This window comes from Phoenix dactylifera, chromosome 9 (genome assembly GCF_051530095.1).
Source record: "Phoenix dactylifera cultivar Ajwa chromosome 9, Ajwa_hap1_PhDact_Kaust_v1.1, whole genome shotgun sequence".
NCBI classification, from domain to species: domain Eukaryota; kingdom Viridiplantae; phylum Streptophyta; class Magnoliopsida; order Arecales; family Arecaceae; genus Phoenix; species Phoenix dactylifera.
This window is the reverse complement of record NC_143198.1, coordinates 29,758,705-29,770,684: the sequence shown is the minus strand read 5'-3', so window position 1 is coordinate 29,770,684 and position 11,980 is coordinate 29,758,705. Positions and strand designations below refer to the sequence as shown.

General features: G+C 39.9%; 1 protein-coding gene and 1 pseudogene across 2 annotated transcripts; both read left to right on the top strand.

The window, feature by feature from the left end:
- Positions 1-2,670: 2,670 nt before the first annotated feature.
- Positions 2,671-4,179, top strand: LOC120107323 (VQ motif-containing protein 4 pseudogene; annotated as a pseudogene). The gene has a single exon (XR_015969031.1). The product of XR_015969031.1 is annotated as a VQ motif-containing protein 4 pseudogene (transcript).
- Positions 4,180-9,598: 5,419 nt separating this feature from the next.
- Positions 9,599-10,851, top strand: LOC120112576 (uncharacterized). Its single transcript, XM_039132158.2, has 2 exons — positions 9,599-9,851; positions 10,399-10,851. The coding sequence occupies exons 1-2, from the start codon at positions 9,617-9,619 to the stop codon at positions 10,713-10,715; spliced, it is 552 nt and encodes a 183-aa protein (XP_038988086.1). The 5' UTR covers positions 9,599-9,616; the 3' UTR covers positions 10,716-10,851.
- The last annotated feature ends 1,129 nt before the right edge of the window (positions 10,852-11,980 follow it).

Below are 11,980 nucleotides of genomic sequence, written 5' to 3'. Positions count from 1 at the left end.
TGTAAACTAACAAGGATAGGAAAGGCAACACTGTCCATCGCAAGAGCAAACGACAATTTCAGTGCATCACTTTAATCATGTAATAATTTATGAGTTTTTGATAGCTCTAAAACGCTTGTCTTATTTAATACCTCATAACTTTTTATAGATATCGAGTTTCCGCGTCCCTTCTTCGCAAACGAGCAAAAAAAAAAAAAAAGCCTGACGGATTCAATTCCTCATGACTTTTTCAAGCGTTTCATCAAGTCATAAATCATAAAAATCAAAGAATTTAACTACTTTTATCCTTGTGACCGTCCAAGCATCCTACTTGTGACTATCCAAGCATCCAAGGAGGGAGGGGCATTAAAGAAAAGGAATGGTAAGCATGAAAACTAAAAGCTCATTTGGTTGAGATATGTTCAATTACATGGTGATCTAGTAAACACCATATTCTAAAAACTACGTATCGATTGCCTGAAAGTATATATTAGATTGTTTGATTACTAATTTGCCAAATATGCATCACTTGGTCAAAGACTATGTACTAGTAAACACCATATTGTAGAAACAATATGTCGATTTACTTGGAGGTATGCATTAAATTGTTATTGGTAATGTATCAAAGAAACTTACAATATATATCAAAAAGCCAACGAATATGTATCACGTGACCATATACTATATACTAGTAAAATTCACATTCTAAAAATTGTATATCTATTTATTTAGAGGCGTATATTAAATTACTATATGACTTATTTGCTATGCATGTCTCGTTTGGTCATATATTGTGTACTCTTAAATACTATCTTCTGAAAACCGTATATCGATTTATCTGATATGTATTGAGTTGCTACTAGATATGAAGAAACCTACAATATCATAAAGTCGTCAAATATGGATTATTTAGCTATAGATTGTATAGTAGCGAACACCATGTACATAGATGGAGAGGGAAGGACAATTTGATGAGGAAGAAGAGATAAGAATGGACTGTCTTGTGAGCAGACACTTTATGTATTTCTTTTTTTTTTCTTTCAAGTTTTGAAATAGTAGGATTCTATTAGTAGGGAGTTTCATTTAATTTTGACTCTTTGATTTCTATTTTAAGATATGTACGATGGAATATATGGTTAAATAAAAAAAAAAAATTTCCTTTGCACATATGGAGGGATTCTTGTTCGAGGGAACACAGTCACTCCTTGCCTCGTCCTGGAATCGTTCTCAGCCCTCCATTGAATCTTCCTGAGCTGCCTATGCCTTGGCCCCTCTCAATTACTCTTCACTTGCTAAAAAAAAAGAAGCAAATAGGAGTGAGAAGGGAAAATAGGGGGATGGAGGTTTGTCTTTTGGATCTTACGTACCAACGACTTGGATTCACTTTCCTCTTGAAGCGTGTGTGGAGAGAGAAGGGAAAATAGGAGTTTAGTAATTGGATAATAATGAGAGGTGTCAGGTGTTTGAGAAAACAATAATGAGCAGCCTTACAACGTCGTTTGCCCCCCGGAGGGTGCGGACTTTGGTCCCCACCGACACTGGCACCTCCTCTTTTGCCCATCACTCCACGCAAAACTTTGGCATTAAATCACCCAACGTTGATGGGGAACTCTACTAATCAAACCCTCATTTATTATTGGTTAGAGTAAGATGGAGAGCCTAACCACCACCCAACTTAACATTTTAACATAACTAGGCTTTCAGAAAGTTTTAAATTGCTTAAGTGGCTATGCTGATAACTTAATGGATTGCCAGGTTTGCCCTTCAAAAGGCTGTAAAATTAAACATCTTAAAAGCCACTATAAAAAAATTATGGAAACCGAAGCAAAAGCATAAATAAGTTAGTTATTTTTTCTTGCCGAATTATTTTTTAAAAAAAACTAAAAAATAGTTTTGGCATGTATATTTGGTTGATCATAAAAAATTAATATATTTCAGAGTAGCTTATATTTAGTTGGGTATCTACTTTTGTGAAAAATTTGTACTAAGTATCTATTATATTCTTAATAGAGGAGAAGGCTTTATTTATGGGTTTTGATGGCTTAAGAATAGTTTTGGTAAAAAAAATTCTAATTTTTAGTCGATGAAAATGTACCTCTTTCATGTCCTCGTGAATTTTTTTTATGGAATACTAGCTCCTATCTCTCTCGTTTGAAAACTTTTTTTTTCTTGTTGACCATACTTCCTTCCTTCTTTTTCCGCGAACCAACCAAGTCTTTAGTGAGTGGGGGAGATATGCAACATCTGCTCTTGTTAAGAAATCCCACAAATGCTCGTAGATGCCATTCAAACTTTCCAAGTAGTGGTTGATCCATATTTTCCTGCAGCAATTTCTGGGCCTCGACGTGTGGTCCCTGCATTTGCAAATGAATTCAAGCGGATAAACGGAGAAATGTTTATCCAGTGACCATTGAATAGGATTAGAAGCTGTTTTTCTTTCTCCGTCCTTTACTTTCCACGGCTGCACCTTCTATTGAGCTACTCCGAAGACCTTCAAATTTTTCTCGGCGACCAAGTTTTCTGGCACTCATCAATTCCAGACTACAAAAAAAGCGTGCATTGGAGAGGGAGAGAGAGAGACCGTACACTACGGTTTCTCCTGACCGATCTTACCACTTCAACGACCATGATTAACTTGGGAACAACGCGTTGCGGCATAAAAAGGGCAGAGTGGGAATCCCAATCGAAGCTACGACACAATTACGACCAAAGGGGCCTGCGGCTCTGAAGTCAATGGCTCTCGGCCCTTTTGGAATCGGCATCGCGAGGGCAATTGGGCACCGATTCCATGCATTTCCAAAACAGCAATTTTCCGGGAAGGTATTGGGCATTTTCCTAGAACAAACCAAACAGATCCCAACACCACCAGGAGAGAGAAATAAAAGAGAGGAGAGATACCAATTCTTTTCATCTCATTAACCCTTCTTCCACACACAAACTATGCAGCTCTAACTCCTCTCTCTCTTCTCTTTATTTCTCCCCAGTATCACCACAACCCCAACTCCATCCTCCTCCTCTCTACCTTTCTTTCCTTTTTTTTGTTTTCCCCCAATTTTTAACAGTAGGATCAATGGAAAACCACAACCAAAATCCTCAGGAAAGAGAGCAGCTGTCATCCCACCCCACCTCCCCAAATTCTACCGCCAGCAGCAGCAGCACCAGCACCAGCAGCAAAGGAGTAGCGGCCGCAGGTGGAGCGACAATTGCGGCAGTACAGGTTGCATCGCCTCCAAATCTACAGCCTCCAACGCCGAAATCCATTCCGAGATCCATCGAATCCAACCCCTACCCCACCACCTTTATCCAGGCCGACACCTCCTCTTTCAAGCAGGTCGTACAGATGCTCACCGGCTCCGCCGAGACCGCCGCCAAGCACGCCGCCGCTAACCCCCCGCCACCCAAGAACCCGATCCCGCCCGCCGCCAAGGCCACCGGCCCCAAGAAACCGGTCTTCAAGCTCTACGAACGCCGCAGCAGCCTCAAGAATCTCAAAATGATCAGCCCGCTCATCCCCACCTTCCTCAGTTCCGCCCCCGCTTCCCCGGCCGGCGGCGCCTTCTCCCCCAGGAAGCAGCCGGAGATCCTCTCGCCGAGCATGCTGGATCTTCACTCGGCCCTGGTCCTCAGCCCGGTCACGCCGCTGATCCCGGATCCCTTCAACCGGTCGCCGCAGACGGACTCGTCGCTGTCGCCGGCGATGTCGGCCGAGGAGCGGGCGATCGCTGAGAAGGGGTTCTACTTGCACCCGTCGCCGAGGAACACGCCGAGGGACGCCGAGCCACCCCGGCTGCTGCCGCTCTTCCCTGTGACGTCGCCGCGAATCTCCTCCGCCTCAGCTTCCTCTGCTTGAGATTGCTGCATCCTTATCGAAAATATTATGACTACTTCGTCCAATTCGGATTTTATCTCTTCTTCTTCTTCTTCTTTTCCTCGGAGAGAGATGGCGCTGGCTACGGGAGGCCTCTGCTTCCATTGTATCCAATTTGAGTTACCTTTCTTCCTCTCTCTGATTCGCTCCTCCGGTATTCTCTCTGTGATACATACAGACCAACCCGCCAATATGAAATGAATGGTATCCGGAAGGGCAAAAGGTGGTGTTTTTTTCCCCTTTTCTCCTCTCCCTCTATCTCTTGTATCTTTCAATCTGGTTATAAGATTTTGTTTACCTATGGACTCGATGAGAAAATTTACTTTCTTATTCCTCCAAGCGTTCTTCCATGTTCATGCGCGCTAATTTACTAATTTCTTTGGGTAGCTTCACCATATTTTTCAGAGAGAAGAGAAGAGAAAAAAAAAAGAGATCTTATTGATTAGCAACCGTTAAATATTCTATCTTTGCCAACCTGAGAGCTGGTTTTATACGGGCAGCTCTGTGGATGGAGAAAAATTTAGGCATTGCTCCTCCCTAACCTTTCTCTGAAGAACATCATTAGAGGAAGACACTAGCTTTATTAACTTATAAAGTGATAGAAGAAGGCCACTTGGTGCCTGTCAGGAGCTGATTGGAAGGAGTGCCAAAGGAATCTTGTATCGTTCCGTCTCTTTCCTTCCCCTCCTATGTGAGAAAATGGGACGAGCCAGGTAGGGCACAGGCTTTCTTTGGGCTGGGTACGTCCTCTGGAGCCCAGTGGAGAGGAGCAGGGCTAGGGAAGCATAGGGAGAAATTTTCTTCAATTCGTTCCATGCGGCAGTAAAAGAATTTTCTAAAACTTGGAAATGGCTTGAGAATGCTGCTCTTCTGCGTGTGGAAATTTTAGAGGTGGCGTCATGGCTCGGTCAACTTGGTGAAGTGTGTGGTAATGGCAGGAGAATAGCTGAGGATGGCAAGCACTTGGCTCGTGCTCGGAGCCCATCATGTCCCCCTTATGAGGATGGCAAGCACTTGGCTTGGCTTCCTTTTAGCATTTGGGAAAGGTCTTTCTGGTTCGAGTTTGGTGGGACCATCCATCCATGCGAGAAATCAAACCATTTGAGTACTCCACTGCAGTCAAAAGACCGGACTGAGCTGGTTGAGGGTTGGATTGGTTTGCCTGAAATGAGCGTAATAAATTTGCACTTAATTGGACCGATCACTAGATGTCATGTCAGCAGGAATCGCATGGCTCCTGTACCTTCTTGCTCTGACTTCAGGCTCCCTTTAACATATTTCATGTGATTTCTATTTACAAGACGTCTTGATGTGGGATTGAGACGCAAGACTAGTTTGTTTGCTACGCAATCGTATATAAGCATCTCATAGCTGTCCATCTAGTCATTAACAAGGAGGTCCAACATGAAAGGGAGCTGGATCCTTTCCAAATTTTTATTTCTATTTAGTCCTATAAACTTGAATTATCTATTATTTTCAGACGGATCCCACTAATCAATAATTGATGATTGTTAAAGTAGGTTTTCGGTCTCTTTTTTTTTTCTTCTTTTATCTTTTTTTGATTAATGGAACCCATTTAAGCGAATTCTAACCCTAATATATGCAAGTTCTACACAGGATTTTTATTTTTCATCGAGAAATACGATGACCATGCCGTTATCTGAATCTTAGATTTTTTTCTGAGCAGAGAGATACGGACTAGTTAGCAATTAATTAATATGAAACTCATCATGAGAAAATTTTATAAAAGTATAATGACTATTTTGACAGACTCTTGTAAATTCTCAATTGGCTCGCCACATCAATCCTCCGTAAGACTAAGATTGCATCTTTTGCGTGAAAGAAGGATTCAACTATTTTCATAAATCAGCATTGAATCATGCAATAATCGCTTTGAAATTTATACAGATGGATAGATGAAAATTTTTAAAATATTTTAAGATCTATACAAGATACGATCTAATGATTAATGCTGTGGAAAAAAAAAATCAATCATTTTTTCGTGGCGAGACATGGCTAGAGCCACGAATTGGTCATTGGCCGGGCAGGTTACGGAAGGAGGCCCCTTGGACCAGGAATTTAAGAAATTGATGTGGAGCGGACCACAACCAAGTCTTTGCGTTGCAAGAAAACAAAGAGAAAACTTCGACCCAGTCTTTCACGTCAGGATCATTGACCCCTTGCCCAATTTCCCCTACACATTTCTAAGGTCTATTTATCTTGTAGCCAGCCCATCCCATCCCATCGCCAATGGCCAGAAAGTAAAAAAATGAACAGCCCTACTTGCAATCAAATTTCTAGTCCGTATTTGAAGAGGTCAATTCGATTGGCCTGACACAGTAATTTGTCCACTTTGTTCGATAGGGACCAGAGAGCAACTTGGTAGTGGGGCCCTCCTTTCCCATGCAAGGTGTGTGAGCGAGCGCGATCTTTGACATCTCCCATTTGAGAGGGCAGGGCAGGTGCCCCCGAGGCCTCGCCCCTCGCCAAGGCGTCCAACCGAAAGTAAATAAAGAGGGGCGGCGCCTTTAACACCCTCAATGCCCTTCCACTGTGCCCACTTACATAAACTTTTAAATGATGTTTGGTTACAGCATAAATCCTGAAATTTTATTTCAGCAAACTATTATTTATAGAATGTATGTGATTATAAACTACTTCATGTCCATTTGCAATAAGCGAACATTATTTATGAAATGGGCATAGATTTGAAATAGGCTATGCAGCCTATTTTTCAGATATAAACCATTTTGTAATATGCTTGTGCCCATTATTTATGCCTATTTCATGCTTTTAAAATATATTTTTGAAATTAATTTATATAAGAATATTTTATAATATTATTATCTATTATATCAAATATATAATATTTATTGCAATACTATCAAAAAAGATATCAGCATATTAATATTTAACATTAATATTATAATACAAAATATTACTTTATAATTTATAATATCACATATAATATTTGATATTATATTAAAATATAAATATTAATTATGTAAAATATACTATTATAACATATCATATATAAAGTGTTGATATTATATTCGAATATTAAAATTATAGAAGAAAATATAATTTAATAGATCAATGATATTTTTTATTTAAAAATACATATAATATAACTTAAAATTAGCTTATTTCAAAATGGCCAATAACAACCATTGTTTCCATTATAATGGTAGATGCCAGTCTAGAAAGGGCTTAAAATACTAGGAGTTATGGTCTTAATGAAACCTTTGATCAAAAGAAGGTTATGGGCTATGTTTCATCTTGCTAATTTTTCTCATTTCATTATGCAGGGTCCAGCATACAAAAATCACTAAATGTGATAATATGTTACCAACTTTTAAACTCACACCCTTTGACTGATATGATAAGATGTGGTTCAGACCATTCCATACAAAGAATTTGGCATGGCCAATTGTTGAAGTTTAAAACTCATCATCCATCATATTATTAACTCAAATAATTTTAAATGATGTATTTGTTGAAGGATGATACCGTATATATTCAATTAATTTTTAAACAACAATTCATATTATAATGAATTACTAATTACTTGGATAGCACATCAACACAAGAACAACTAATCTTCACTCCCATGTTATAATAACAATTCCCTTTACACAACCAGAAAGAAATAAAGGTGACCAAAAAAATAGAATGGAGACTTTACTCCACATGCCCCCTCAATTTTTAATTATTCTCTGGTCCGAATCCTCTCCTTATCTCCTCTACTTGACAAATGGTCAACCTTTGCTTGTGATGCCGACTTCCACTTTCCAGCCAATTTCCACTCGATCATTGGATGCTTTAGTTTGCCCACATTAGATGCTTTAATACGCAACACAGTGAGCTACATGGCTTTATGACCAAAAAGAAGTTGCACCTAGTTAGAAATAAGAAGCAAAGAGTGATGCCTTTTCCAACCATCACCATGTTTGCCTTATAATCCAAGTTAGAGTCTTCAGAGAGATGAGACTTGCATCATTTCACAGCACGGAAATGGTCCTAGTCTTTTGATCACAAGAAGAAAGGTTTAAGAAGGACAAAAGTTCGTCATGTGAATCCCTGATGGCCCATGGAACAAAAAATGATCGAAGGCAAACTGCTTCATGAGCAAATAGGAAGCCATAAGATCGAAAATGCAAGATTTGAGAAGTGGGTATATCTACATTTGCATTGATGGCTGCTTTATAGCTGCAGAGATTCTCATGAACAGAGTTAGCTTGTAGCCCATTATGTATTGGTCACAGACTCCACGGTCTATCTGAATGAACTCATTAAGATTAGTCAACAGAAACAAACTGCTGTTCCTTAGAAATATTCACTCATGTCCAAATCGAAGGCCATCCGGCTTTTAACGTGCACAAGTCTATCAGTGGGAGGAGAAAAAATCACAATTAAGTAATCATAAGCCATAGTTCTGTTTCTACGGATCTTCCTTGAGCAACCAACTGCTTCCTTCTGATAAACAAAGTCGCATTCATCAAATTTGACGCCTCCATAGGTACCAATTCAACTCAACTGCATATTTTCCTTCTCTAGTCATCGTGATATCCCCAATCTGCAACAAATAATCAAAAATGATGTATTTGTACAATTATAGAAGAAGTAAATGACCTCTTTTCATGGCATATAAGCTTTGCAATGATATGTTCTGGATTCTGGATATATTATTTCGGCATTCATTCAGAAAAATAGATGATTTAATGCGCCGAATTACAGGATAAAAATTCTCTAGTGCATGCACCAAAAAAGATCGTCGCATATAGCATAGATTTTAATGTGACAATCCAAGAGCCATATTGGGATGAAACTGAGCAAAATTACCATCCAAGGTGACACGATCTAAGCAGAATTATCATGGCAGATGCTTATTCTTATGTTATACTTAATTAACACAAATAATGGATGGCCCCTAGGTATCCGAGTCTTGGTCTAAGTTACTAAGCCAAGTTGTTATATCCTTGGTGCACCGGCTGCTCCTGCTTTTTATAAGGTAAACAAACTTATTTTATAATTTAATAGATTCAAATTAAAAATAACTAAAATATTCTTAATGGATAGATGTGCAAAAAAATATTTATAAGACGATCATGATGGAAAATAAAAAAATAATTTTAAAATTTTATTTTATTTTTAATTAAAATAAATTTTAATTAACGGTGTTAGAAGAATCGTATTTGTGCAAAAATAGTATTTTATAAGGGTACAGAAATAAATATAAATTTTAAAAAATATTCATGCAAATTTAAAAAAATTTAAAGAATATTAATATAAAAAATCTAAAATAAAAATAGAAAAAGGGCTCAAGCCTGAAGGCAAGGACATGGCCGGTTGATGTTGGGTTCGATATGATTAACAAGTACAAGTATGGCAATCGGCCCACGTCGCACCGGCCCGATTTCCACCACGCGATCGGAAAGTCTCGCGTCTCACACGCTACTCCGTGTCCAGCACGGCGGGCTCCAACTTGTTCCGTTAAAAAAACCAAACGCTTTGATTCGCTCCCAAATTTCCGTGCATAGCCAGCCGGGCACCGACTGGCCGATCACATCACCGTCTCGTGAATTAAATGCTTCAATCCTAAGCCCAAACCCCGATATTTTTACTACAATAAATAAATTCACAGCACTCCATGAGGTCGCTTTAATTTGACCGACCCGAACAGCCGAGAATCTAGCAAGTGGCTGCTATAAATGCTCTCTCTGGTGGCTCCAATTTTGGTCATTAGGGCTTGGAACTGGTGCTGGGAAGATGGCTTGGTTGAGGGGAATCCTGTTTGGGCTTCAGTTTCTGGTGCTTTTTCTGTGGTGTCTTCCTTCTCCTGCCAAGTGTGGTCCTGTGGGAAAATTATTTCCACCCTCGCCGTCACCATCGCCGGCACCCAAGCCCCTAAAGCCGACGTACAACGTCTCGGTAGAAGGTGTTGTCTACTGTAGATGCAAGCTCCCGGGCTATCTTAAGCCCAAGGATGCTTCGCCTCTTCCCGGTTTGTTCCGCCACCTTCTCTTCATGTTGCTGTCGAAAAACCTGTTATAAAAGCTCTATAATATATTAGTACATATTGGCCCTATATCCCTGGCTGGAAACTGTGCGAGTCTACTGGTACACAGCCCATATAACCCTATCATCTGTGCTAGCGAATTAATCCCATGCATTTGTCCTACTGTATAAAATTAACTCTCGCAAAAAGCACAGCATCTAAAGGCATTGCACCTGCATATCATTTGCATCTTTAGCCTTTCACAAGCCTTGCACGTATAGCTGGTCGATAAAAGTGTGAAGTGGCCGTCAAACAGAATATTGTCTCAGCGTTTTTCTCGGAGAGATTGTTTTAGAAAGATGCCAGTCCCATTGCTATTCTCCAAAACAAAGAAAAGCCATGCATTTGAGCTTAGACCTCGCAGGAACAAGGTGTCCCTCCTACGTCGACTGCTCGCTTAATGCACGCTGCTTACACCCTATAAATGGCCTCATGAGGCCACAGTATTCTTTTTTCCTAATCTTAAACAATCATCATCTCTTCGTTGTTGCAGGTGCACCGGTGAACTTAAAATGTGGCAAGCTATCTGTGAGCGGGAAGACGGATACCAGAGGCTACTTCTTGCTCGATGCTAAATTTCCTTTACTCGACGAAAAACTGATGAAGAGATATGTGGCCAAGTGGTGCAAGGTCTACGTGGTGTCGACGCCATTGCCGGCGTGCATCGTGCCGGAATTCCTTGGACCCAAAGGGAAGGGAGCTTCTGTATACTATGAGAGGAACTTGGTGGCCGGGTCCGGCTACGTGGCACTCTTCTCTGCAGGCTTCTTGGAGCTCGGCCCGGCTAGCTCTAAGATGTGTCACACTTGAAAGAGTGTTTAATATTATTGCTTTCCTGTTGATGATTTAGCAAGTGCCCTGGTTGGGAAAATAAAGCTGGCGCCTGAAAAGCTGGTTGTTGTAGGAACAAAAGTTTGGATTTCATTAACTTTCTGTTAGCTTTTGCTACATGTTGTTAGTGTTGGGATTAGATTTCCATAAATTTCATGCATGGTTAGTTTAACCTTCCACAGTTCCACTTGTCGGGTAGCAACCATATCCTATCATGTTAGTGGTACAAATATGAGAGCGACACATACAAATCGTATTCCAGTTTATTGTTTCTCCTCCCTTTAATCATACTGATTTGCTCCATCTCAGTTGGCTCGATCTCTTCTCTTTCTAATCAGAGCCATCCATCCCATGTCAATCAACTCTCTCTTTTGCCATCTTCGTCTCTCTCATATATATATTGCACATGTCAACATCTAGTATGAAACATAAATTTTCCTCTAGCCAATATTGATGATTGGACATAGCCAGCTAATTGGATCAACAAATAGAAAATAATTGGTGACTTAATTATTGAAAGAAAAGATAGAAAAATAATTGGAGACTGCATGTGATGGAGATTTCAGCTGCTTTATGAGCATCTATGGGATCCTTCTTGCTGCTTGCTGATGCGCTAAGATACTGTTCTTCTAAGTCTTCTTTCCCTTTAAACTATGAAAATATGTTTATGGAACCGCATCGAAGCAGCAGTTTCTTCTTCCTTTATGCTTGTAATTTTCTTTATTTGCTCCACTTATTCGATGGAAATTAATTATCTTATTGCACATCCTTCTCCTCCTCCATTTTTGAATAAAGTTGCTGACTGATGGTGGTTTCCTCCATCTTCAAAAAGAAGAAGAAGAAGGAGAAGAAGGAGAAAATATGAAGGCTTACTTAGCAAAAAAATAAAATAATTGAACACATAAAAATCATCTACATCAAATATGAGGGAACTCAGGCCTTCAATCAGAATTCTGTCTCCCGCAATTGATCAGCTGCAATAAAATAATAACAAAAACCTACAACATGTTCCGGCTTCCAATTTCCTCTCAAACAAAACAAAAGCCATGTCCCTGCCTTCAGCTGTTCGAGGGAAGCCATTCAAGAGTCTATCCTGCAAAAATAGGTACTATTTCACCGGATGCGTATGTATAGGATTCTGGCACTCTCCATGCACTCTGCCGCAATACAATCTTTGATGTCTTTCTTGGAAGACCATAGAAATCTGGGCCATTGAAGCTTGTAAATGCCTCTAGTTTGTCAAG